This window comes from Callospermophilus lateralis, chromosome 14 (assembly GCF_048772815.1).
Source record: "Callospermophilus lateralis isolate mCalLat2 chromosome 14, mCalLat2.hap1, whole genome shotgun sequence".
Classification (NCBI taxonomy): Eukaryota; Metazoa; Chordata; class Mammalia; order Rodentia; family Sciuridae; genus Callospermophilus; species Callospermophilus lateralis.
In genome coordinates, this window is record NC_135318.1 from 24,845,725 (window position 1) to 24,873,447 (window position 27,723).

General features: G+C 36.6%; 2 protein-coding genes across 2 annotated transcripts in view; one reads left to right on the forward strand and one right to left on the reverse strand.

The window, feature by feature from the left end:
* The first annotated feature begins 2,147 nt into the window (after positions 1-2,147).
* Positions 2,148-27,723, forward strand: part of Ttc27 (tetratricopeptide repeat domain 27) — a 167,829-nt gene continuing 142,253 nt past the window's right edge. Inside the window, exons 1-5 of the mRNA XM_076833443.2 lie at positions 2,148-2,439; positions 3,750-3,927; positions 6,438-6,567; positions 11,789-11,929; positions 16,744-16,846. Of these exons, the coding sequence (XP_076689558.2) occupies positions 2,340-2,439; positions 3,750-3,927; positions 6,438-6,567; positions 11,789-11,929; positions 16,744-16,846 (652 nt within the window). The 5' untranslated portion in view covers positions 2,148-2,339. The remainder of the gene's footprint in view (positions 2,440-3,749; positions 3,928-6,437; positions 6,568-11,788; positions 11,930-16,743; positions 16,847-27,723) is intronic.
* Positions 24,407-24,553, reverse strand: LOC143379945 (DDIT3 upstream open reading frame protein). The gene has a single exon (XM_076832722.1). It carries the CDS (start codon positions 24,551-24,553, stop codon positions 24,449-24,451), a length of 105 nt encoding a protein of 34 aa, XP_076688837.1. The 3' UTR covers positions 24,407-24,448.

Below are 27,723 nucleotides of genomic sequence, written 5' to 3' on the forward strand. Positions count from 1 at the left end.
GATCATCTCAAATCATTTAACTTCTATGTATAGGGACATTATTCTCAGGGGTCTTCCCGCAGCTACGGTTATGTACCCTTTGTAATCTTTTAAAGAAGACACAGTCCACTGGGAGCTCATGCTGTTGGAATGACTTGAATAATAGACCTGCAGAACAGTTAATTTTGGCCTGGGGTTAGCATTTATTTTCCCTGAGGAGGAGAAAAAAGTCTTGGAGTAGCATAGGCGATGTGATCAGTCTCAGTGGAGCTGTAGGTATATTGTCTCTGGTTGATTTTGTGGCAAATAGTTATATCCTAAGTATAGTTACATCCACTTTTCTGGCATAAGGGCTTTAAAAAAACCCCACATTGTTGTGGTTTGGATCTTGAATGTTCCCTAAAGTCTCTTCTGTTCAGAGGTTGGGGTTTGGGGGTAATGATTAGATCACGAGGACTGGCCTTATCAGTGAATGAATCCATTGAATGCTGAATGGACTTCTGGGAAAGTGGAACCTAGCTGAAGGAACCAGGTCACTTAGGGGCATGCCCAGTAGGGTTCATCTTCTCTCAGCCCCTTCCTCCTTCTTCTCCTTCTCATTTTTCTCTCTTTCTCCTTCCTGTCTTACATGAACTGAGCAGCAAGCAGTTTCCCTCTGCCATGCTTTTCTCCTATTATGGTCCACCTCACCCCAGACCCGAACCAATGGAGCCAGCTGACTATGGACTGAAACCTCTGTAACCATTTGCCAAAATACATTCTTCTGTAAGATATCTGTGTCAGCTATTTTGGCCCTAATGATGTAATGATGAAAAGCTAACACTCACATATTATTAATTATTTTGTGGTACAGGGAATTGAACCCAGGCTTTCTACAAGCTACACATGTGTTGTACCACTGAGCTATGCTCCCCCTGCAGCCCCTATTAATTATTGCATGCAAAGATTATAATTTTTAATTTTTTTTTTTTTTTACAAATTGTACTCTCCATAAATTGAGAACTTAATTTTTGAACTTGTGTAATGATAGTCTCCATAGAAGGCTGGATTTTGGGAAATAAGATTCTTTACTAATGGGAATGTGATAGGGTACATCAAAAGTCATAAGTTTGAATAAGTAAAAAAAAAATGTTTTGCTGGTGTGGTGGCATGTGCCTGTGATCCCAGAGACTCTGAAGGCTGTGGCAGGAGGATTCTGAGTTCAAAGCCAGCCTTAGCAAAAGCCAGGCACTAAGCAACTCAGTGAGACCCTGTCTCTAAATAAAATACAAAATAGGGCTGGAGATGTGACTCTGTGGTCAAGTGCCCCTGAGTTCAATCCCTAGCACCTCCCCAGCCAAAAAAAAAAAAAGGTTTATTAGCCAGGCATGGTGGCACACATATGTATCCACAGCAGATCAGGAGGTTGAGGCAGGAGGATATCAAGTTTGAGGCCAGCTTGACCAATTTAGTGAGACCCTCAGCAAATTAGCAAGACAGTATCAAAAAATAAAAATAGAGCTGGGGATGTGGCTCAAAAGGTAGTGCACTTGCCTGGCATGTGTGCGGCCGGGGTTCGATCCTCAGCACCATATACAAAGATGTTGTGTCCGCCGAAAACTAAAAAATTAATATTTAAAAAATTCTCTCTCTCTCTCTAAAAAAAAAAAAAAAAAAAAAAAAAAACAAAAAAACAAAAAAACAAAAAATAAAAATAAGTAAAAGCGTTGGAGCTGGAGTTTTGGCTCAGTGGTAGAGTGCTCGCCTGGCATGCATGAGGCACTGGGTTCGATCTTGAGCACCACATAAAAATCTTGTATACATTTATAACTAAAAAATAAATATTTTTTAAAAAAAGGGCTGGGGCTAGGGATGTAGTTCAATGGTAAAGTGGCATCAGGTAGTCAAGAGAGTTCTCACGCAAAAGCATTTAAAAGCACAGCTCTTGCCTCGCCTATGAAATCACTGTTGGCCAAGATCTCCGTTGTGATTTGCTATTTTACTTGTATTTTTTGCCAGTAGTGGGAATTGAATAAACACCCCTCCCACCTCACACCAACCCCACCCACTTAGGGGCGTGACTGAGCTCATCCCCGCCCCCACGCCTCGGGGCGGGACATCCCACCGGACATGCTCAGTACCCAGACTCTGGTTGGTTTCCTACGCGGAAACTGGGTCAGAGAGCACGTGTGTTTTTCCCAGGGTGCTCTGCGCTGCTGTCATGGCCGCTTCCTTAGGTCAACATCCACACATGGAGTTATAGCTCTGAGGGTGTCGTTGTGATAATTGTCACTACTTGACTTCGGAGATTTTGTATCCGCTTTCTTTCATTATTTGTTCACTGCTGTGTGATCCTATAGGAACGCATTTTGGCTGCAGCGATGTCCGGGCTGATATGGACCCCGGAGGTGGCAGTTCTGAGGAGCTTCCCCACCGAGGCTGAGCGGCAGCAATGGAAGCAAGAGGGGGTCTTCGGCTCTGGTGAGAGGCGCACCTTCAGGGTCTTAGGCCAGCATGGGAGCTGTGAGGATGCGGGATGCCAGCTCTGGATCTCATCCCTCCTTGTCTCCTCCAACCCCACACCGAGATCCAGGCTTTGGAGCTTTTGAGCCCTTGACGTGGTGAGCGGGTCTTGGGGTTAGGTGCGTCTGAACCCCAAACTGCTCAGCTGCCAGGCTCAGAATGATAACAGTGCCAACTTTCGTTGTGTTTTTCTTTTCCTGGCTAGAACCCAGGGGCGCTGTACTACCGAGTTCCATCCTTAGCCCTTTATTTTTTATTTTAAGGCAGAGTCTCGGTAAGTTGCGAAGGCTGGACTCCTATTAACAGGATCCTCCTGCTTCAGCCTACCAAGTCGCTGGGATATAGGTTTAAGGCAAAAGCTGCCTGCTGCTTTTGTAAGCCCTTAACATTATTCATTTATTTATTCCCTGTAATCGACATGTAAGGTAGATACTATCTTAATACCATTTTGCAATTGAAGACATCTGAATATAAATGCGTTATTTATCCAAAGTCACACAGCTAGTAAGTAGAAAAACCGAAATAAGGCGGTAAAGATGTAATTTTTGTAAGCAATGCACATTTACCAGGGAGGTAAAGAGTTAAAATGGACATTTACTAGTGGCGCATAGTGTTTATATGTGTGTGTGTGTGTGTGTGTGTGTGTGTGTGTTTTCACACGTGCAAGGGTGTACATACACAGGAGATCCCAGGAGGGAGGAAAACGATATCTAGTGGTGTCAAATATGGTCTAGAATAAAATTTCATGGGACATCAGACGAGCTGATTTTTAGTTTATGACTGGCACGTGTAGAAAAGTTCAGCAGGAAAAATCACAAATGCAAAAGCGTTGAGGCAGAAATGTGCCTGGGAATATTAGGAGAACAATTAGTGAACCAGTATGTTTGGAGTGACTTCATGAGGGAGAATAGTGGGTGAATAAATGAGCCAGAGTGTGAAAAATCCTAGGACCCTGGCTAACAAAACTTCTGTTGTCATTTGGAATCTGTGAATTTCCAAGTAGGAGGTTAATAATACCTATTAATGAGGAATATTATTTTTTGGTGTGACTGTTACCTTGCTGCTCATAGTACAGGTGAGCTCTAAATTTAGGAATGGTGATGTTTGAAGAATGACAGATATTTGGTCAGTGCTTTGTGATTAATGTACAGCAAGCATTCTTTGTGTATACCTTTTTCATAGTAAAATTGCCTTTTCCTATAAGGTTCTCTTTATAATATTAAAAAAATTGTTCTTTTGGGTTAGTGGTCTAATTTTTTATATTACAGAGAGTGGATCTTTCTTACAATTACTATTAGAAGGGAGCTTCGAGGCCATGTTCTTACATTCAGTGACTCAAAATATTTTAAGTTCAACAATGATGGCTGAAGAAAAGATTGACAACTACCTGGAGAAGCAGATAGTTACATTTCTGGATTGCTCAGCAGATTTGGACCAAACAGAAAGGTAGAATTTTTTAAAAAATATTTATTTTTTGGTTAGACACAATACCTTTATTTTGTTTATTTATTTATTTTTATTTGGTGTTGAGGATCGAACCCAGGGCTTCGCACATGCCAGGCAAGCGCTCTACCACTGAGCCAAAACCCCAGAAAGGTAGAATTTTATTTAAGATTTTCATGGAGAAACAGATTTTGAATAAATATAATAGCACCTTGACATCATGGGGCACTGATTTTAGCAGTTGTTGAGAAGCCTGGACTTGAAGATATACAGAGTTATCTTTATAAGTTCTCTTGTCCAGAAGACCATGCAGAATGAAAAAGTAAAGTGATGTAGTAAATTTTTGAGACCTGCACATAATGGGTTGTTAATTGCTAACCCACTACCCACTGAACTTCCATATGGTTAGGTTTGAACAATAAGAAGACCTTAGACCTGTCTCCTTTCAGCAGGTAAACAGTATTGCTACTTCTAGATTACTGAATGACCCTTCTAACTACTTTTATTATGTTTTAGATTGTTATCTTTGAAGAGATCAGAAAACTTAATATTTTTATTATGAAATCTTTGGCTTACTTTCTTCCATTAAAGTGTATGTAATTTTATAGGGTTAAGTATAGTACACAAGTTACACACTGTGAAACCTAAGCTTTTCAGTAGTCTGTCTTTTATTGTTAGAGATTTGTTAACATGCCTTTTTCTTTTCTCAATTATCTGTGGCATCCATATCAAATTTTAATTATCTTGAAAAATGCATGCTGTTTCATTTTACTTTTTCATATAGGGAATGCCTTTATTTAATTCTTCAACCAGTAAACCAACTACTGTATTATGTTGTTGAGATTGTAAATATAAAACATAACCCATATCTGTAAATAGTTCACCCACGAATGTTACTCTGTTTTTTGTTTATTTTTTGATGTAGTATAATTCCTTTTCATTTTGTTCAGGTTTCGCAATGGTTTATATTTCCTGCAATATCCAATCTTGATTCTTATTTTGCTTTCTGATGTATGTATACCATAGGAGCAGCTTGCCTTGTATCCATTAACACACACTCTCTCTCTCTCTCTCTCTCTCTCTCTCACACACACACACACACACACACACACACACACTATTCACTGGTAGATTAGAATTCTAGCTTGACAAGAGTCACTTCATTTGACTCACTTTTGGGCATTGGAAAATTAAACTATTTTCAATTCACCTTAAGCATTTTCAGTTAGGATGGTTGTATTAAAGCTTTAAGATCTTGTTATATACCTGTTTTTTTTTTTTTTTTTTTTTCTGTTTCCTTACTTCTATATACAGGCAGGCTCTTTTCTCAAGTGCCAGTTATTCCTTATTCTGTTGTCAGTTGCACACCTCCAGAGCTTTATATTCTGGGCTCTTATAGGCTTGTATGTTTGATATTTTTTTTTTCCTCCCTCTCCAGTTAAAGAATTTTCCTTTTGAAAAGGGCCTAAGGCTGGGCACTATGGCGCAGTAGCTCGAAGGCTAAGACAAAAGCGAGGTGCTAAGCAATTCAGAGAGACCCTGTCTCTAAATAAAATACAAAATAGGACTGGGGATGTGGCTCAGTGGTTGAGTGCCCCTGAGTTCAAATCCTTTCCACAAATAAATAAATAAATAAATAGGCCTAGGGACTGTGGGAAGGAAAAGGTGACTGCTATTTCTTTCTCTTCAGTGTGAAACTCCAGTATTTCCTGGCTGTTACTTGCTGGATTTGAATGTTTTAATATAGAGTTTGACAAATTATATCTTCTAGGCTAAAAACCCCAACAACAACAACAAAAAATAAACAAGTGTGTGACATATAGGGCCCCAAATGTTTTATATCTCTCCTTTTATAGAAAATGTTTATTTCTATCTTAAAGTAAAACAGCATAAAAATATAGAGATTTTAATCAGATTTCTTGAGGTCTTTTCATTCTAGCATTTGGTACAGGATCAGTAAATGTTAGAAAAAACTTTTTAAGACCAGTTTTCTTTTGTATAAAGTCAAATTTTCTTACATCTTCTGATAATGTCAAAGCTATTAAATAGAATGTAAGGAAAAGTTACAGGTGCTTGAGTCGGACCTATATCAACACTGTTGGAAGAATTTTCTGTGATGCTGGGAATGTTTTGTGTCTGCTCTCTCCAATGTGGTAGTTGCTACAATGGTGTACATACATCGGACAGCAAAAGGAGAATATAGTAATTATATTTGGCTGTTGAACACTGGAAATATGGAAAGTGCTAAGGCCTGTATTTTAAATTTTAGTCAATTTAAATTTAAAAGAGCCATATGTGGCTCATGGTTATAATGTTGGTTATAACCATTTATAACCATGGTTATAATTACAGATGTAAATTATTTTGTTTCAGAATTGATTTTTAATAGTACTTTAGAATAGTCTCAACAATTATTACTAGATATCTTTTTCTTAACACTGAAATGAAATAGCATGTTTGAGATTTTTATGGTGATAGTGGTTCATTTTTTTTTTCTTTAATCCTATATGCAGGCAACAGCTGATATTCCTCCTTGGTGTGAGCAGTTTGCAGCTTTTTGTTCAGAGTAACTGGACGGGGCCTCCTACGGACTTGAACCCTCAGGATTTTTTACCATCTACTTTATTGCAGCAGTTCAGTGAGGTATGTTTCTTGAAAATGTCATATTTGTTATTGTTGTGTTATTTATTCATTATAAGCAGGTCTTTCTAAACTGGAGCTAATACTAGATAGGAAAGAAATTTTACGGTTTGTGCAAAACCACTAAGAATTCTGATTTCAAATATTTCAGATTTCAAATATTTCTACAAGATCCATTGTTAGTCTGAGACTGCTCTTCAGACACCCTCATTTTACCAAGCTTTATTAATTGCATTTTTTATTAGAGCACACACAGCTACACCCATCACTTGGTTATAATATCACAGTTTCAGAAAGATCTTTTCTGTAAAAGCAGCAAATCTGGAATTCTGTTTAATTTTGTTGAGGTAAATTTTTCTGCTCTCCCTAAAAATGGCTCCCAGGGGTGGTTTCCTTTCTATTACAAACATTTAAAGTTCCTGGCATAGAGGTACTTTATGGTTATAATTACTATCCATCTTTAACAAGAATATTGACCTTCATCGGTAGGTCATCAGTAGAACTTGCAATTTGAGCTCCTCAGGAGATTTTTGAGCATTCACATCTAGGGCTTGGTGAGTCTGAGATGATCTACAAAAGAAGTATGGTAACTTCAATTTATCCAGCCACCTTAGTGATCTTGAACGTACTGCCAGTTGCTCAGCCTGAAAATAGGGCCCTTTAGCATTCAAAGCTCATGCAGTAAAAGGGACTTACCTGGTTTCTCAGAATTAGAAGTAGTGGAATGCAGCTAGTTAGAAATAGGTGTTAATAATTTGTTGGTAGAATGGAAAGAGAAGTACAAAAGCACACAAGGTCTGAAAACCACAGTAGTTAGCTCTGTCTACTTCAGCTTAGTGAGTCACCATCTTTATTGCCATAGAATCATTGAAATTCATAGTGGTGACTCTAAATCATTACTGAAAAGTTGAAGGGTCTTTTGTATCTATGTCTAAGAAGAGAACTTATAATTTTACACTTTATGAAGGTTTTCATCCAGAATTGGAGAAATAACAACCCCAATGATTATGGTGCTTAAAGAGATATGTTTCAATTATCTAGAGGTTTACATATATGGAACAACTCATTCCTTCTCTTATTGTGTATGAAACAGTTTTGGTTTCTATGGCTTTATAATGTAGGTTTGAAGTCTGCCTAATCGTCATAGTTTTTATTTCCTGAGTATTCATGTCTGATGGTTTTTTACTCTCTTAGTGCTAGGAATTGAGCCCAGAGCCTTACGTTTGCTAGGCAAGCACTGTACCATTGAGCCACACCATAGATCCTGTACTGTCCTTCACATGTGTTTTACTTTCAAAAAGTTTAGGAAATACAACCTTAGAAGTCCCCTGTTTATGCATTGTGATAGCATCCCCTAACCTGCTCTCATGAACATTCTCATGGAATTTTGTATTCGTCATTCCATGCCTTTCTTCATGGTTTTAGCACCTATGTATGAATCCTTAGAAATCATGTTTAGTGTTATCAGTTTTGATCTTTATGTAAATGAAAGCGTATATATTTTTTTTTGACTTTTCTTGGTCAATGGTATACTATGAAATTACACGTTATTCAATTCTACTGTTGTATGGTATTCCAGTTGTATGAATATACCACCATTTATATATCTACTATGATATCTTGTTTTTCGTGGTACTGGGGATTAAACCCAGGGACTTGCGCATACTAGGCTCTGTGTGTATACTCTGTGTGTATGCTCTGATTGTCATATAAGTAGTTTCTATATTTTGCCATTATCATAATGCCATTAAGAGCATATCTTCAGGATATCATTTGCAAGACTTTCAAAGTGTAGCATGCTTTAAAAAATGATAGTGTTTGACATAATGCACTTAGCAGTGGAGAAGGCTGTTTTTATTGACCCGTAGGCTATCCTTTGCCATGCTGATGGCTGAGTGTAGTCAATATTTCAACACACAAACTCTTTCTAGCACTCAGTTGGAAGTTCTGCTGTCATAGTCTGTTTGGGCTGCTATAACACAATTCTATAAACTGGGGAGTTTATCAACAATAGAAACTCATTTCTCATAATTACAGAATCTGGACAGTCAACAATCCCTCATGATCTAATCACTACCAAAGGCTCCACCTCCTAGTACCATCACCTTGGGGGTGAGAATTTCAACATGAATATTGGGAGGACATAAACATTTCTGCTATAATGTCTGCTGTGGTATATATATCTCTAAGTGGTGTTTCTCTGCCTTTTAGAGTGTCCACATGTTGACCTTTTCATGGTAGTGCTAGGTTTTTCCAAAAGGTTTTTATTGATTATACTCTTCACCAGTGATCTGAAGATATCATTTTCCTATACTGATTCATCTTCTTAGTTCTTACAATATACAAATGTCTGCAAGTATACTTTATGGTCATGGAATATAATCGCTAAAGCAAAGTTCTTTTTCCCTGCCTCTAACTTATGACCTTTGCATTTGTAGGGCTGTTTTCTGACGAGTGGTGCTAAATAGCCCCAGAGGAATAGTACAGAAAATTCATGTATGAGCAGTAGGTTAACTCTTATACATAAAGGTTGATCTCATGGTAATCTGGTTTTATATTAAGTTTTTCTCAGGTTTCCAGATGTTGAATTTTTTTCATTGTTATTCTTATGAATATGTATTTTTATATGTCATCTGCTCTCTTGATTGAGGAATTATTCTTAAGGGAATTGTTAACTTTTGCTTTGTCTGTTTTTATTGAAAATATAAATATTCCTCTTTAAAATGAACCATTTCCCCAAATCTCAGAGCACATTTAGAACTCAGTTGGAATGTCAGTGTTATATCACAGGTATAAGAAGATTTCTACAGTATTTGAGTTTTCTATGATGATAAAGGAGAAGCACTAGGAAGAAAACTTTATTTGTTTAATCATTCATTCACTCATGAATTTGTTATTTGACTTGTTCATACCATCTCTGGAGAGTTTTGGATTTAAGTAGGTTTGGTAACCAGACTCTGACTTTGAGTATCAGAGGTAATGATATCATCACTGTCTTGTATAATTTGTATTTGTTGCCCTGTTAAATTGCTAATTTCGGCCTGGGCTGGAGCTCAGTGGCAGAGCGCTTGCCTGGCATGTGTGAGGCACTGGGTTTGATCGTCAGTACTGCATAAAAATAAATAAATATAATAAAGGCATGCTGTGCATCTATAAGTACAAAAAGAGTTTGCTTATTTTTTATTTACATTTAGGGATTTTAGTTAGAATACACTGATCTAAAATTTCTACTAGAATAGATAGACATATTTCTCATCACAAAATAAGATAAGGATTCTTTTTCTTTGTGATTCTGGGTGTTGAACCTTGGACCTCACGCATGCTAGGCAAGCCTTCTACCACTGAGCTAAATCCCCAACCTTTTTTATTTTATTTTGAGAGAGGGTCTTGCTAAGTTGCTGAGGGTGGTGTTGAACTTGCAATCTTTCTGCCTCAGCCCTCTGAGTGGCTGGAATTATAGGCCTGTGCCACTATGCCCAGGTCAGCTTAATTATTTTGAGTCTATTTCCTCACTTGTAAGATGAAGTTTTTTTCTTTTTTTCCTTTTTAATTTCTTCTATCTTTAGTAAGCTTTATTTGCAATTTGGTATAGTTATTCATGTTGTCTTTATTCTGCTATTACAATTCTCAGTGATGATGAAAATGGAATGTAGGATTCACCTATAGCTATTTCTTTATTCCCTATTGAATATTAATCAATATTTAAGATATTCAGTATTTATTTACTATTCCAAATTTTGAATACTGAATTAGATACTGATATTACTTAAACTAGTTTAATCTTTAATAAGGATTCTGTGAAATTGTAGTTTCAGTTATTTTATTATATAATTGATGAAACTGAGGCTTCAGTTAAAAATTTTACTTAAAACACAGTAAGAAACAGCACAGTATCTTTTTTTTTTTTTTGCCAGAGGTTACCAGGGTTTGAACTCAGGGGCACTCAACCACTGAGCCATATCACTTGCCCTATTTTGCATTTTATTTAGAGACAGTGTCTCATGGAGTTGCTTAGCACCTCACTGTTTGTAAGGCTGGCTATTTTTTTTTTAATATTTATTTTTTAGTAATAGGTGGATACAATATCTTTATTTTACTTTTTATGTGGTGTTGAGAATTGAACCCAGTTCCCCACGCATGCTAGGTGAGCGCTACACCTCTGAGCCACAACCCCAGCCCCCTGAGGCTGGCTTTGAATTTGCGATCCTTCTGCCTCAGTTTCTCCAGCCACTGGGATTATAGGCATGTGCCACCGTGCTCGGCAGGATACTATCTTTTTTTTTTTTTTTTTGTAGTTGTAGGTGAACAGAATGCCTTTATTTCATTTATTTTTATGTAGTGCTGAGGATGGAACTCAGTGCCTCACACTGCTGAGCTACAGCCCCAGCCCAGGACACTATCTTTTATTTGTGACATTAGAGCCCATTCATAATGGTTAAGCAGTCCAGCTGTTTTGGTGCAGCTTTTAAAATTCTATGGGTCACCTTTTATGAACACAGGTGCTTTGTTCATTGTAAAAGATCTTTATTCAGCAGAGAGTGGATTTTTCAAAGGCATCCTGTTTTTGGAGCCATCTGTTCACTCTGGTTTATGGTTGTATGCCTACTCAGCATTTGATATGTAAGCCCTTGTTGATGGTTTGGTTTTCATGGGCTTTGTGGAGTAGAGAAATAGCTAGCGAAGCATAAGCACAACATAGATTTTTAATATATGTTTAATATAAATCCATTTAAGATGATATTTTGTTGTAGGTAGTCATCATGGCTTCTTCAGTGCTAGCATTTTGTTGAGTTCCTGGTTCCTCATTTTAATTTAATTTGAAAAAGGTTTTTTGAAATGGATTCTTGCTATATTGCCCTGGTTGGTCTTGAACTTGTGCGTTCATTTGATTCTTCTGCCTCAGCCTCCTAAGTAGCAGGGTCTACTGGCATATGCCACCCCCAGGTAATCAAAACTTTTTTTTTTTTTTTTAAACTTTTGGATGAATTCCCTATTCCTCTAAAGTTTGAGCAGAAGGCCAATTATGTGTAAGGGTAGAATGGATTTGTAGCTCTCTAAGAATATTTGTAGTATTATAATTCTGTCTGGTGCCTATTGCTGTGTAATAGGTTAATGTCCTTATTTCAAAGTATAATTAACTGGAAAATCTACATGTTATTGTAAGACCTGGAAAGATGAATAAGTTGTTAAATTATGTTACCTTAGCTTTCAAACTTTTTTTCAGGTCAAAGGACTGGATACAGTTATTTTGAGCCTGCTCATTCTAGATGGTGAATCAGTGTACAGCCTCACTTCAAAGCCTATACTGCTCCTTATAGCGCGCATTATCCTAGTGAATGTTAGACATAAACTGGCAGCAATTCAGGTAAGCCAAGAAAATGATCTGTAAGATTTATACCCAAGTGTGACTTGGTATTTGGTGTTTGACTTGGGTGATTTATACCCAAGTGTGACTGTGCGTATTAGCATCAGACTTGGGATATTTTGCTTTCTACATCTTTGAGGTATTTAGTTTTGAAATAATAATGAGATAATGAAAATATGCAAACATTTTTCTCCTTGTCACTTTCATCTAGCATAAAGTGAGATTATATTGAGCCTCTTTAGGAATTTCTATGCCTTGTGTGTATAAATGCTTTTTCTTAGAATCTTAAGTATAGGTTTAAAAATGTCATTAATATGTCTTATAAATTTTATCTAAGAATCATGTACAATAGCTCGAATGCAGCAGATTTTATTGCCTTTTGGCTCACATCCTGTCTGGTTTCATTTTTTTGGGTTGGATTTGGTAGAATATTTGTTGAATATCTATTATTTGGTTTCTTCAGGTCACATATAAACTAGTGAGGAGAAACACTCATACATGCAGGAAGCTGATGTGCAGTAGGAGGGACAAAAACCACAAGAGAGATACAAAGGTCTTTGGAGGCTTATTGGAGGTTGACAAATAGTGTGGTGTCTCTGTCCCACTGCTCAGCTCTGCTGCATGGAAGTTTGAAGGCAGCAAGCAACAATATGTAAATCGGTGGGCAGAACTGTATTCCAGTAAAGATTTATTCATGGACATTGAAATTCAAATTTCATATACTTTAAATTTGTTGTGAAATATTCTTCTTAAATATTTTCTTTTTATCTTTTTTTTTTTTTTTTTTTTTTGATGAAACCAGGAATTGAACCCAGAAGTCCTCTATCACTGAGCCATAACCCCAGCCCTTTATTTTATTTTCTTTTGAAATAGGGTCTTTCTGAATTGCCCAGGGTGGCCTCAAACTTGAGATCCTCCTGCCTTATCCTTTTTAGTTGCTGGGATTACAGGTATGCACCTCCATGCTAGGCTTCATGATTTCAAAATGATGCATAAACTATTTTCAGTTCTTAAGCTGTATAAAAACAAGCAGGTGGATTGGATTTGGCCTACAGGGTATAACTTGATAACCCTTGCTTTACTTATTGTTGCAGCTTTGTTTGATGCAAACCCTGTATTGAATTTTATGGGAAGTGTCCCAGTTTGTAAGTGTTGGTTAAAGTTTTTAAGAAACATGATATTGGGCTGGAGATAGCTCAGTTGGTAGAGTACTTGCTTTGCATGCATAAGGCCCTGAGTTCAATCCCCAGCAGCACACACACACAAAAAAGATATGTGATATTTTAGCCAGGTGCAATGGCGCACACCTGTAATCCTAGCAGTTTGGGAAGCTGAATCAGGAGAATCATAAAATCAAAGGCAGCCTCAGCAACTCAGCGAGGCCCTAAGCAAATCAGTAAGATCCTGTCCCAGAATAAAATACAAAAAAGGGGTGTTGATGTGGCTCGTGGTTAAGCACCTCTGAGTTCAATTCCTGGTGTCAAAAAACCCCCGGAAAACCCAACCATGATATTTTATTTTAAATTTATTTATATTTTAAATTAAAAAATATATTTATTATATGTTTTTTATTATAAATGTAGATTTTTAAAAAAGAGTTATAATTTTTTAAATTTTAACTGGTTACAGTGGCAAGTGTTCTGTCCTGGCTACTTGGGGAGGTTGAGGCAAGAGAATTGCTTGAGCCCAGGAGTTCAAGAATTAACTGGACAACATAGAGAGACCCTATCTCTAAACAAAAAGCACCAGAAACACTATTTCTGTAGGCAAAAATGTAGATGTGGTCTGTACTCTGTAGGCGCTTACTTTCTCAAGCAGTCAAGATCAGACACTGACTTTGTTTTAAATATATGAGAAATGTGTCAGCAACTCTTGTGAGAACCAGAGGATTTGGAATCAATTGTACTAGAAAGGTGTTTAATAGATGGATTTCAACATGTCTTATGAGGCCCCTTTTTTATTTCTTGTTGATAGTAGCTTGAATAAATAATTTGCACCGAGTTGATCTGAGTTAAATGGTTTTATAGACTATTACTTTTCTCTAAAAACTGCATCACCAAGATGTGAGGCTGCTAAGTGGCATTATTTTCTTTCTAGTGAAACTATGGTCACTAATGGGTGAATGAGACACTTTTGTTGGTCAAAAACTTTCGTCATCAATATGTTAAGCATCATTTGAAAAATAATATGCATATCATCAACAATTTAGAAGAATTAGTAAATATGTTTATATATAATCATTGTCTTTCTGTTATTATTATTATTTTTTTCTCCCTGAGGTTCTGAGAATTGAACCTAGGGCTCTCTACCACTGAGCTACATCCCTGGCCCTTTTACTTTTTATTTTGAGACAGGTCTTGCTGATTGGTTAGGGTGGTCTTGCACTTGTGATCCTCCTGCCTCAGCATCCTAAGTAGCTGGGATTGCAAATATGTCTGGCCTTATGTTAGTTAATTTCTGAATATCCATTTCCTTATTTATGAGACAGAATGAGTTTGCACACATTTGTTGGGTGCCTCTTGAGTTCACTACTGCCCTGGCCATCTGTGAGCTTCTTCACTAGTGTGACTTCTCAATCAGGACTATGATTGAGAAATTATCTGAAATAAGATTTCTGGTTTTCTTTTTTATTAATGCCTGATTTTTTTTTTTTTATTAAGCAACTTTTGGCAAATAGAAAAGGGTCATTATATTTTCTAGTAGAAAAATCAACTGTGCTTTCTATATTTGTTTTACACTTTCTTCCTCCTTATGATAATTTTGGGTTAAGAGTTAATGTTTATAGATCTGATGTTTAAGAGTTTAGCATCTTAGGTCATATGTTTTCTTAAAAGTCCAATCTTTTTGAGTTGGATGCATGCATCTAAATTCCCATAGCTAAAAAAGGGAAGACTTTGCTGCCAAAGATGACTCACTTGTTGCTGACAGCTGATACAGGACAGATAATTGAAATGTAAACTGACTTCATTAGCCTTAGTGATAGGAAAAAGAAGGAAAATGAAGCGACACCTTAGGGAACTTAATTAAAAATGATTTGAAACTCTTTGTGTTAGATAATTCCACCTTTCCTTAAATGGGCTCAAGAAACAGCATAAATAATTTGAAAGAATTTTATTATCGAGTTAAAATTCATTTATGGTTGCATCATTGTCATTGATGCAATTATGCTGGGTAGCCATTTAGGAGGGAACCCCTTTAGTCAAGAAATTAAGTTCCAAGTTAAAAAATACTTTTGGGCCCTGCATGGTGGCTCATGCCTGTAATACCAGCTACTTAGTAGGCTGAAGCAAGAGGATTGAAAGCTCAAGGCCAGCCTGGGCAACTTAATGAGACCCTGTGTCTAGCTAAGTGAGGATCTAGGTCAGTGGCAGAGTACCACTGAGTTCAGTCCCTATTACCACATAAACAAAACAACATCCTCTCCCAAACCTATTATAACTCGACATATGTATACACATAGAGGAAGGTCTAGAAGAAAATAAACTTTCTCATGGATTTTTCTAGGGAAAGAGTATGGCATTAGGCAATGCAGGTATATTTCTATACTGGCTTTGTTAATTATTTTTTGCTCCTCTTCTTTTTTTTCCTAATAAGGATATATTTATTTTTTCTTTCTTTCTTTCTTTCTTTCTTTCTTTCTTTTTTTTTTTTTTTGGTGCTAGGAATTGAACATAGGGTCTTGTACATGCTAGGTAAGTGCTCTACCACTGAGCTACATTCCTAGTCCTTAATAAAGATGAATTGATTTTGTAAGAACAAGCATAAGAAAATATAAGAAAAATCTGCTATGTGCTCCTTCTGTGCATTAGTCAAGTCACTGTATACAATGCATTCTGGTTCAGATATAAGTTATACACTTAAAAAACCAGTGCTGTGCAATGTGGTGCCAACTTCTAGGACCAGCATTGAGGTTCAGAGAGGCAGAAGATCAGGAGAAGGATTCATGAAGAGGTTTCACAAGGGTATGGAAGGAATCTTCCCAATTTTGGTGAATATCTGAATCCACAGTATTTTTTTACTGTAGGGCTGTGCAAAATACATTACTTTAAGGAAGATGCAAAGGTAAGTAAGACTTGATTTCTAATCTTGTTGGATAGATAGTGAATGGCATTGAAACTAAGGATGACTTGCATAAATACAGTGGAATGTGTTTGTAAAGGGAAGGCAAATGATGTGTTGGAAGTTCAGATTATGGAATGATCACATTTGCTGGGGGTTCTTGTAGGAGGCATCCTGCAGTTGGAATGTCTGTTGTTGTGGTGGCAGAGTGCCACAGCAGAGCAGGATGCTCACAACAGACATTTTTTTCTTAATTTTAATTTTTAAATTTTTTGTGGCACTGCCTCGGGCATGTTAGACAAGTGCTCTATAACTGAGCTACATTCCCCAGCACATTTTATTCTGTATTTTGAGACAGGATCTTGCTAAGTTGGTTAGGCTGGCCTTGAGTTTGTGATCTTTCTGCTTCAGACTCCTGAGTAGGTGGGATTATGGGCATGTGCCACCACACCTGGCTACAACAGACATATTTTAAAGCAGGAGATGGTAATTATGAAATAGCATCAGGAAGCCCAAGTGGGTAGGAAAAAAAAATCTCAACCTTTAAGAGAATGGAAATGAGGTATTTTCTTAATGAAAAACACTAGAAGTGTTTTTGATATTGAAAACTTAGCAGAGGGTGGATAAACTTACTGAAGAATAAATTTCATGCATGTAAGAAATTCTAAAAAATTAGTCTCAATTACATAATAAAAGTTTTTTTTTTTTTTCCCCCTAAAGTGTCCTTTTATTTCAGCTTACCTGTTTTTTTCTAGAGTTTGCCATGGTGGACTATGAGATGTGTGAATATCCATCAGCAGTTGCTTGAGGAGCGTTCACCTCAGCTTTTTGCTCTTGCTGAAAACTGTATTGATCAAGGTATGTAGTGGATTATTGTTTGATATGGATATGTAGCTCCATTCTAATTTCTTGGCAAGACATTCCTTGTTAGTTTATTCTTTGACAGGTATGAATGAGTTTTTGTTTGAAGTTGTTTTATTTTTTCTGGATATGAAATATTGCAAATTATTAGGTGGTATAATATAGAATTCCCTTTGATCTTTTAAATTTAAAAAAGATAAGTCACTTCCATTTGTATTATCTACTTGGAAAGGTGATTTGCTCTATTCAGGTCACTGTGATTTCTTAAAGGTATTTTAATATTTTCCTTTGTGTTTTAATTTAATGTTTCTTTGAAAGCAAATGTAAACTTCCTTTATTTTTTTAAAAGCCTAAGTAACTTGAATTGGAGTAAATTGTACTATATTACCCAGAGTAGGAAGTTATTTATCTTGTTACCCTATTGAGAACAAGGAGCAAGACTAAATTTTTTTGTTTTGATAGAAAATATATTTTCTGAGAATAATAGTGAGTAGGAAGGCAGTTTTACATTTTTGTCTTATTATTTTTTTGGTGATATATAATGTTAAATGGAAAAGTGCCTAAAACAAATGAAAAGTTTACCACATGATTGTAAACCAAACAAATATCAATGTTGTAGATACCTTTCATACCCTCTAAGGAAGCACTTTGAAAAAGAAGAGAATCTTGGGTTCCTTCACCCTTGGGTTTTTATAATGATATTTCTTGGCAAAAGTTGTCAAAAACAAGAACAGATTCTCTCATATTGAAGGAGTATTTGAAAATAAATTAACTTGGACTTTATAAAGAATTACTGATTTACAGGGATGGGATTTGATTTTAGCTCTCTCTCTCTGATTCCAAACCCCTTACTCCTTTCCCATTGCAAGAGTATAGAATGAATGGGTATTCCTGTGAGTATGTCTGTTTAAGGGAAGAGGGAGTGGTGGTTAGTATCACTTTCTGTGGAGAAGTAGTGATTTTTTACTTGACAGAGGGAGCATATTCATGAGGGTATATGTCACACATACTTACATGTATAATTGCAAGAAGTTCCTGGAAGGGATCTTTTTTCTGTGATCTGTTTTCTTCAGGAGTAACCCATTAGCAACAAGGCAGCCCAGAAGCAGGGGGAGGACTACAGCTTGTATGGTAACATTGCTGAGCTATACATGATTGGTTGAACTTGCTTCCCAAATTTTATTTTATTCTTGAACAAAAATACATTAACATATACTAATCTTAGATAAAAATGAACATCTATACATAATTCAAAAAAGAGAAAATAAGGAAAATATTATTCAATCAGTATAATTGATTCATTGATGTTGTTTTATATTGATACTCATTGTTAATTTTCATCGATATTATTTCCCTGTCTCTTGAACCCTTTCCTTTTTTTTTTCTTTGGTACTGGAGATTGAACCACAGGATCCACTTTACCACTGAGCTACATCTCACCTCTTTTTATTTTATTTTGAGATAGGGTCTTGATAAGCTGATCAGGCTGGCCTCTAACTTCTTATCCTTCTGCCTCAGCCTCCTGAGTGGCTGGGATTACAGGCATGCCACCATGCCCAGCTGTTATTGGTATTCTTCATTCATTTTAACTGGAGAAAAATGAAATATCAATGTAGTTTTGATGTGTATTTTCCTAATTATTAAGGATGTTGAACATTTTATTTGTGTATATTTGTTGGCCATTCGTATTTCTTTTGAGAAATGTCTGTTTAGTTCATGTGTGTGTTTATTGATTGCGTTATTTGTTTTTACGGTGTTGTTTTTTTAGTTCTTTATATTTTCCGGATCAATGCCCTGTCAGAAGAGTAGCTGGCAAAGATCTCTCATTCTGTAGGTTCTCTCTTAATACTACTCTTGTTTCCTTGATTGTGCAGAAGCTTTTTAATTTGATACCATCCCACGGATTGATTTTTGGCTTTATTTCTTGGACTTTAGAAGACTTATGAATAGGGCTGGGGATGTGGCTCAAGTGGTAGCGCGCTCGCCTTGCATGCGTGCGGCCTGGGTTCGATCCTCAGCACCACATATAGACAAAGATGTTGTGTCCGCCAAAAACTAAAAAATAAATATTAAAATTCTCTCTCTCTCACACTCTCTCTTTAAAAAAAAAAAACAAAAAAAAAAAACAATAGGAAACTAACCCAAGATCTGTGTCAGGTGGCTGTGTCAGACTGAAGTTTGAGGAGCTTTAAAGATTATAGGCTCAGTTCCCATCCTCAGAGAGTAAGATTTGATACATCTGGTAGGGGCATTTGCAAATGTTAAAAAAAAAAAAGAAGACTTACGAATAGGTTTGAGGCCTGTGCTGTTACTTTGACCTGTGTTTTCTTCCAGTAGTTGTAAAGTTCCTGGTCTAATTTCTAGGAGTTTCATCTATTTTGAATTGACTTTTGTGCAGAGTGGGAGAGAGGGATTTAATTTCATTCTTCTGCACATGGATATCCAGTTTTCCCAGCATCATTTGTTAAAAAGGCTGTCTTTCTTCAAGGTATGTTTTGGCTCCTTTGTAGAGTATCAAATGACTATATTTGCCTGGGTTAGTCTCTGTATTTTTATTCTATTCTATTGCTCTTCATGTCAGTTTTCATGTTGTTTTTGTTACTCTAGCTCTATAGTATAATTTGAGATCAGGTATTGTGATGCCTCCAGCATTGCTTTGTTTGCTCAGAATTACTTTGGTTCATCAGGGTCTTTTTTTTTTTTTTTTTTTTTTTTTTAATCTTCTTAGTTGTAGATGGACACTTTATTTTACTTATTTGTTTTTTATGTGGTTCTGAGGATCAAACTTGGTGCCTCACATGTGCTAGGCAAGCAGTCTTCCACTGAGCCACAACCCCAGCCCTCATCAGGGTCTTTTATTCTTCCAAGTGAATTTTGGAATTGGTTTTTCTAGTTCTATGAAAAATGTCATTGGCTTTTATTTTTTAATTGGCTCTTTTTAGTTATATATAAGGAATCATTATGATATAATTATAAAAGTATATATATATATATATATATAATTTGCTCTAATTCAGTCCTCAGTACTTTCTCTCCCCTCCTCCCTCCTCCTGTTTCCTTTCCTCTACTCTACTGATCTTTCTGCTATTTACTGATATAAGTAGTCATTATTATTTTGAGGGGGACTGCATTGAGTCTGTAGATCATTTTTGGTAAATATGACCATTTTAATAATATTAATTCTGTCCATTCAAGAACATGGGACGTCTTTTCATCTTCTGACTTTATATTCTTTCAAGATATTAGGTACTACAAGGCTATGGAACAAACATGGCAATGGTAGATCACTTAAATATTGTATTTGAAAAAAATTGTTCCTGGGACTTACTGTTGTTTTATTATATGTAAGGAACTTAATATTTTTCTATATGATATTTCTTAAATAATAACTGAAAAACAACTGATCTTTTCCTGCAGAAAGACTTTGATTTAATACTTTTGGATTATGAATGATATTTATGAGCAAATTTAGTCTACTGAACCACGCATATTTCCACTAAGGCTGTAGGCCACTTTAGAGTTGTGAGCTTCTTGAGGACTGAAATTTTAAAAAATTGCTTCTCTTAGCATAGTGCCTATAAAAAAGTAAATAATTGCTACATATTTATTGAATAATAACGGGTAATATTTATTGAGTCTGATGTGCAATATTTAGGGAGAAGTTGGAGAATTTTCTCTAAGGAGCAATGTTGGTACCTAGAAGTATTTGTCCTCCATTTCAGTAGCAGTTTCTGTCTAACTTCTGAAGCTGGGTTTTTCAAAAAGTCAAATATTTTAGAAATTATGAGAAAATTGATCCTGTAGAGATATGTATGAAGCTGAATCTTGCTTAGGTGGGCATTCTCTTCAAAATGAAAAATGAAGTGGTACTTGGAGAAAATTTGGATTGGATATTCCTATTGCAGACACATTGTTTTCCTCAGTACAATGAAAACTGGGTAGAATGTTTTATCCCGAACATGCTATTAAATATTTTTGAAATGAAGTGATATACATTCCATAAACAAACTAAGTGTGAGGGGACAAGCTTCTTGTTCATGAAATTAGGTGAATTTTTGAAAGCCAAGAATGAATTGAATGTCCATAGTAGTAATGGGAAGCAAATTAGATTTTTCAGAGATTAAGGAAATCATTTGGAAGGATATGACATAAGAATTCAATCCATTATTTAATTTTGTAAAGAGGTAGTTATATAATACTGCATAGGATATTATTTAATTGCCTCTGCTTCATTATACCTTTATGGAAAATTGGTTGTTGAAAAAAGCAAGGTGTAACTGGGAGGTTTTTCTTTCTTTCCTTTTTTAAAAAAGGAAATCACGTGGTGCAATTACTATATATATAAAACATTATGTTCTTTCCATATTACGCCAAGTTATATTTGCATACATGAACACATCTTTCCCATATTTTGGTGACTAATCTTTATAATAATGACCCATATTAAAAAGTAAAAGAAGGCTGGGTTGACTCAGTGGTAGAGTACTTGCCTAGCATGCGTGAAGCACTGGGTTCGATTCTCAGCACTGCATATAAATAAATTAATAAAATAAAGGTGTCAACAACTAAAAAAAGAAACTTATTTATTTATTATTGTTTTTAGTTGTTGATGGACACAATCTCTTACATTTTATTTATTTACTTTTATGTGATGCTGAGTTCAAACCCAGGGTTTCCCATGTGCTAGGTGAGCTCTCTGCCACTGAGCTACCACCCAAGCCCTAAAAAAGAAAAAAAAAAAAAAAAAGTTCAAGAAAAATTTCATCCTTTTGCATCTTTCTTTTAATTTCTTTTTTCTTTTGCTACTGGGGATTGAACACAGGGTGCTTTACCGCTGAATTACATCCCCAGCCTTTTTTATTTTTTATTTTGAGATAGTTTCAATAAGTTGCTTGAGGCCTTGCTAAGTTGCTGAGGCTGGCCTCAAACTTGTGATCCTTCTGCCTCAGCCTCCTGAGTCTCAGGGATTACAGATATGTACCACCATACCTGGCACATATTTTTCTTTTTAAAAGGTAGGAACCAGATGGTATGTAATTTTATTCTTAGATTTAAAATTAAGTTCTAAAACAGAAATAGTTAACCAAGATATCTGGAAAATATGACTCTATGTGACTCATTCCCCAAGTGGCCGTAGTTTTTTTCTGCAATATATTTCAGCATATCATTTGCTTTGCCTTGTGACTAAGAATTTTTTTATGTTGCTGTTCTAGGCTAATCAACAACATTTTTTATTTTATCTAGTCATAAATTGGTGACTAGACATAATTAGACATTCTGGCTATGTCTAACTAGGTCTGTAGATATTATTAAACTATGATATTTCATAAACAATTTTATTTTTAAAATGTTTTGTTCTGGGATTTGACCCAAATATTGACCAAATAGTCATAACTGAAATACTGTTCGAGGTCCATTATATTTGAAATGTTACCCTTGAAGGGTCATCAGAAAGTTGGCAGGGTTTTTTTCAGTGTATGAAACATATGCAAAAGATTTTATAAACAACTGTGAGCTTTAAATTTTTGTCCAGGAAGGTTATATCAGTATAACCTAATGACATAGTGACTATTAGAATGTCAGCATTTCTTTGCTGGTCTGATCACAACTGTGATAGAAATAGGTTAGAGTCTTAAAAAAAATATTTTCCTCAGCATTGTCTAAGGCATTCTTTTGAATGTCATACTAAATGGAACCACAGTTCTCTAGAGAGTACTTAAGGGACCACAATAATTTATTGTGGGATCTGATACTGAAAACGTGTTCCATATAGTGCATAAAGTGGAATATTACAGCTTAGCCGCTTGGAAATGAAGTCATAAAGTCACTTAGAGAAAACAGGTTAAAATGTTTTGTCAGTGTGTTCTGCTTTGACATCTCTAGGCAGCTGTGTGACTTTGAGGTTAGATTGTTTCCACATTCAGAGTTGTTCAAGAGCTTAGTGTCTTGGTGACTGATGTATACATTGATTTATTTTTCATAAATTTGATACTTAGAAATGAATGTCATTAAATGTACTACATATATGATTATCTGTAATTATAATTATTGGTAGGGGTTTCATTTTAACATAGCATTAAAATAATCTCATGAGAAGAGATTTTAATCCAGAAGGTCATGAATATTAATTTCCATGAAGAACCTACAGATTTATTACAATAATAAATATATATCTATTGGGTCAACTTGCTCCTCTTTTTATTGAAACCTTGAGTCATCCAGAGCTTAAAACTTTGTGTTCATAGTTGACTCACTTTTTTCCATCACTTCTGCATATCTAGCCAGTTCTTAAATCTTATTAGTTCTTCCCTAAGGGTTCTGTATCTATCCCTCTTTTTCATTCCTAAACACTTATCCTGGTCTGAAATCTTTGCTTTGGAAAGGCCCTTTAGAGATGTCTAACTAACTCATCTGACAAAGAATCAAGACTCAGAGAAGTTGCCCAAGCGCCAGAATTATGTCCTGGAGTTTCTGAGTCCAAGTCCTGTTCACTCTTTCCATTACAATTCTAAGCTAATCGGCAGTGTAGTAACCAGTAATGATAATGCAGCTAACATTTCTAGGGTGTGTACAACTGTTCTGAATCTTTAACTAGTTTATTCCTTATAACAACTCTGTGAGGTAGAACTGAAGGTGGTATAGTGTGCTTTTTTTTTTTTGAGATGGGATCTCACTGTGTTGCCCCTACTTGGCCTGGAATTCAAGATCCTTCTTCCTCACCCTCCCAAAGAGCTGAGCTTTCAGGTATGTCCCACCTGGCCCAGCTTAGCGTGCCATAATTTTATATATATAAATAATTTATTTTAGTCGTAGATGGACCCAATACCTTTATTTTATTTATTTATTTTTTATGTGGTGGTCGAGGATTGAACCCAGCGCCTCACAGGTGTTAGGCGAGCACTTTACCACTGAGCTATAGCCCCAGCCCTTTAGTGTGCTTTTTTTTTTTTTTTTTCAGTACCAGGGATTGAACTCAGGGACACTCGACACTGACCCACATCCCCAGCCTTATTTTGTGTTTTTATTTAGAGACAGGGTCTCATTGAGTTGCACTTTTGCCGAGGCTTGCTTTGAGCTCGAGATCCTCCTGTCTCAGCCTCCCAAGTCTCTGGGATTACAGGTGTGTGCCACTGCACCTGGCAATCTAACATAATTCTAAGAACATATAGTAACTTCATAGATGTAGTTAAAGATTATACAGATGGAAGAGAGGGAAATACTTGGGAAAGAGAGAGGCAGGAGAGGGATAGAAAAATTGAAGGGATCAGCAATAGGAAATGAAGCTGGTGATGCACAGAGGTCAGAAGGAGGAGGATTTTTTGTGGGGTATAAATTAGAGTTGGTTAATGCTTATTTGAAATAAGGGTTACTTGTTTCCATTTGTTTTCAATTTTTGGGGAATACTTTTTTCTTTTATTTCTTTAATTTTTGGATATGTAAAACAATTACATCATTCTAGAGTCAAAACTACATAATGAGGTGTATTTAGAAAAGTCTCCCTTCTGTTTGTTTCCCCTTCTACCCTGTTCTCTCTTTCTCCTTAGTTAGAAGGAGAAGGGCAATGACTCAGCTGCCATCTCTGCAGTTGGATCAGGTGTTTCAGGTGTGGTGATGTATGAAGATACACTTCCTTCTGGAACACTTTCTCCTTAGGTTCTGGAACTGATTTTGGCTCTGTCGCTGCCACCCGCTCATCTTCAACATGATATGCTCTGCGTCTTACACCCAAGCTTCTGACTTACTTTGTACTTTTGATGTTAAAAAGAAGTGCCTCTGTGAACCATGAAGGCTAGTATCATTTGTCTGAAGGCCTGAAGGAAGGTCATTGTAGCTAGAGCAGAGAGAGAACTGTGTGGGAGATAGAGGTCAAGGACTGTAGGACAGGATGGGGCGTGCCTGAGAATTTGTGTTTATCCTAACAGCAGTGAGAATTTGTTAATGATTTTAGGTAAGGTGGCCTTGATCAGTTTTATTGATGATTGTGCCATAAACTTCAGTTGTTTGTATTTTTATAGTAGTTGCTCAATAACCATGTATTGATCAAAGAAATCATGTAATTCTTGGCTTAAGATCACACTTTTGTTAGTTTATTTGTACCAGATCTTATAGTGGGTGTCATTGTAACTCTAGTTGTAGTCTGATCAAGTTATCAGCTATCATGTTTCCTTACTTTGTGAGTTTAGATACATTTTGGACTATTTTGCATACCTACTGTTGTTTCTGAATCTGTCTTTATGGAGAGCAGAACGTATCTGAAAATAGTTCTTTGCTTTTGTTTATGCATGTCTGCCGCAGTCTGGCTGGGCACAAATCACGAGCCACTGAAGCAGGAACAAACTTTATTTTTAAACTGCAAGAAAAAACCTCACACAAGCTCCTGGGGAATTCTCCCGAATGCCACGAGGCTGGTGCAGGAACCGGGCAGCAGGAAATATCTCCTCCGGAAAACCCTCCTCCTGCACTTCCCCAACCAGTGGGAACTCTCGGGGAATCCCTGGAAATCCCCACGAGAGCTCGAAAGTAGTGCGAGAACTCAAAAGTAGCGGCAGAGGCGGATAGTAATGCCTCGCCTGTCAATCAATACTGTTGGCAAAATGCCAGGGACCATACAGACACCGCTGTGGCTCTCAGCATCTCCCCACTTCTGTTTAATTAAACAACAAGCAATGTGGCTTAGGGACCGTGCCTGTTAGGCAGTCCAATTCAGCATATGGTTCTTACCCGTCATCGGATGAACTGACCTCTAGGCATCAGCCTCCTGTCTTAGGTTGGTACCACTGCAATTGGATCATACCCGTCACTGACTACCGGTCCAGCATACAGCCATACTTGTGGATAGGCCTTTGCACCAGTCGGGGGGTGAGTTTCTTTGCCTCACCTCTGTTGGCCCCCAAATTTTAGACCATCACTAGTAGAAGGGAGGAGCATGCCAAATGCCATGACACTAAGCCAATTGATGGCTCCTTTGAAAAATTGTACCACCGGTGACACCATGAGTGAAAATACTCCAGCACTACCACAACTAATGGGAACTCTCGGGGAATCCCTGGAAATCCCCACGAGAGCTCGAAAGTAGTGCGAGAACTCAAAAGTAGCGGCAGAGGCAGATAGTAATGCCTCGCCTGTCAATCAATACTGTTGGCAAAATGCCAGGGGCCATACAGACTCCGCTGTGGCTCTCAGCACATGGTCTAGATAATATTCATGAGATTCAGCTTTTTATGGGAATGTCAGTTGGATAACTTGGATAATCATTGCTTTTGGTGAAACAATGATTTTTCTATCTTTTCATTGTTCTTTACTCTTCAGATTTTTGCATATATTCATCAGTAGATTAATTAATATTGGAAAATGTTTCCTCTGAATACTTGGGGGTTACTAAAGATTGAACCTAGGGGTGCTTTACTACTGAGCCATGTCCCCTGCCCTTGCCACTTTTTTACTTTGAGATAGGCTCTTGCTAAGTTGCCGAGGCTAACCTTGAACTTGTGATGTTTCTGCCTTAGCCTTCTGAGGTGCTGGAATTATGGGTGTTGTAACACCATACCTGGCTTCAACTCCTATTCTTTATCAGAAATTTCAAAAATAGATAAATGCCTCAACTCTTTCTTAAAATTTGTTTGTACAGTGACTCAGCTTTCTTACTTTCTAAACTTGAAAGATGGACAATCTTTTGAAGTTTGAAACTGCGAAGTTAGGTTGCTGTCTTTGGCTCTTTTCCTATCTGCCTGTGGGCAATGTTATTCTTTCTGCTTAGGGGAGGCAAAACTCAAAAGTTATGTTTTTGTATACTGTAAGTTACTTAAAGTGATGTAGCAGTTACTCCACAAGTTTATCATCTTGGTAATAAACTCTGTGGTTTTGTTTGCTTGACGATGTTATTATTTGACCCTGCCTCTGGAAGCATTGGCTAAAAGTTCTAGGTAGCACCATGAAGATAATCATTGTTTTCTCTTGATTCCCTTTGTTGGTGTGTAGAAGTCAGTTATTGGTCTAATTGCTTTCCTTTGTGAGTAGTACATCAGTTTCATTTCGTTATTCTGAAGATTTTGGATTTGTGATTCTTTCACTTGACTATGCTAGGACTAGGGATGGATTTCTCTTTATGTATGCTCAGCTTCCCAAGTGGCTGGAATTATAGACTTGTGCCACTGTGCCCGGCTTAATTTTTTATTTCTTGTTGTTTATTAAACATTTCATGTACTATGTCTTGTAATTTCAGATTCTGAAGGTTCTTAGGGGCTGTTTCTCTTTTGTTTCTGCTAACTTAAAGGTGTCAGTACTTTATTTTTTAGGTTCTATGGCTTTTTTTTTTTTTTTTTTTTTGGTTTTCTTTTTCTTTCTTTGTTTTTCTTTTCTATGAGCTAATGTTTCTTGGAAATTTACCTGGGTAATTCTTTTTTTTTTTTAAAGAGAGAGAGAGAGAGAGAGAGAAGTTTTTTTAATATTTATTTTTTAGTTTTCGGTGGACACAACATCTTTATTTTATTTTTATGTGGTGCTGAGGATCGAACCCAGTGCCCCGCGCATGCCAAACAAGTGTGCTACCGCTTGAGCCACATCCCCAGCCCCTGGATAACTCTTTGAATCCTGAATAAAGTTGCATTGTTTCAGAAGAGGTTTGGCCTTTGTTTCTGCCACTTTTCTGGGAACCTGTATGCTTAGCTTGAGAAATCATGGATTATGTAGACACCTGAATTTGGCCTAAAGATTTTCGTGACAGCTGGGTTATTATTTTGATTCTTAGGATGAATCTTTTTTTTTTTTTAAATATTATTTTAGTTGTTGATGGGCTTTTATTTTATTCATTTATATTCGGTGCTGAGAATCAAACCCAGTGTCCCACACATACTGGGCAAGCGCTCTACCACTGA

Coding starts and splice junctions, on each gene's coding strand:
- LOC143379945 (XM_076832722.1), bottom strand. CDS start 24,553: ATGTTGAAGATGAGCGGGTGGCAGCGACAGAGCCAAAATCAGTTCCAG.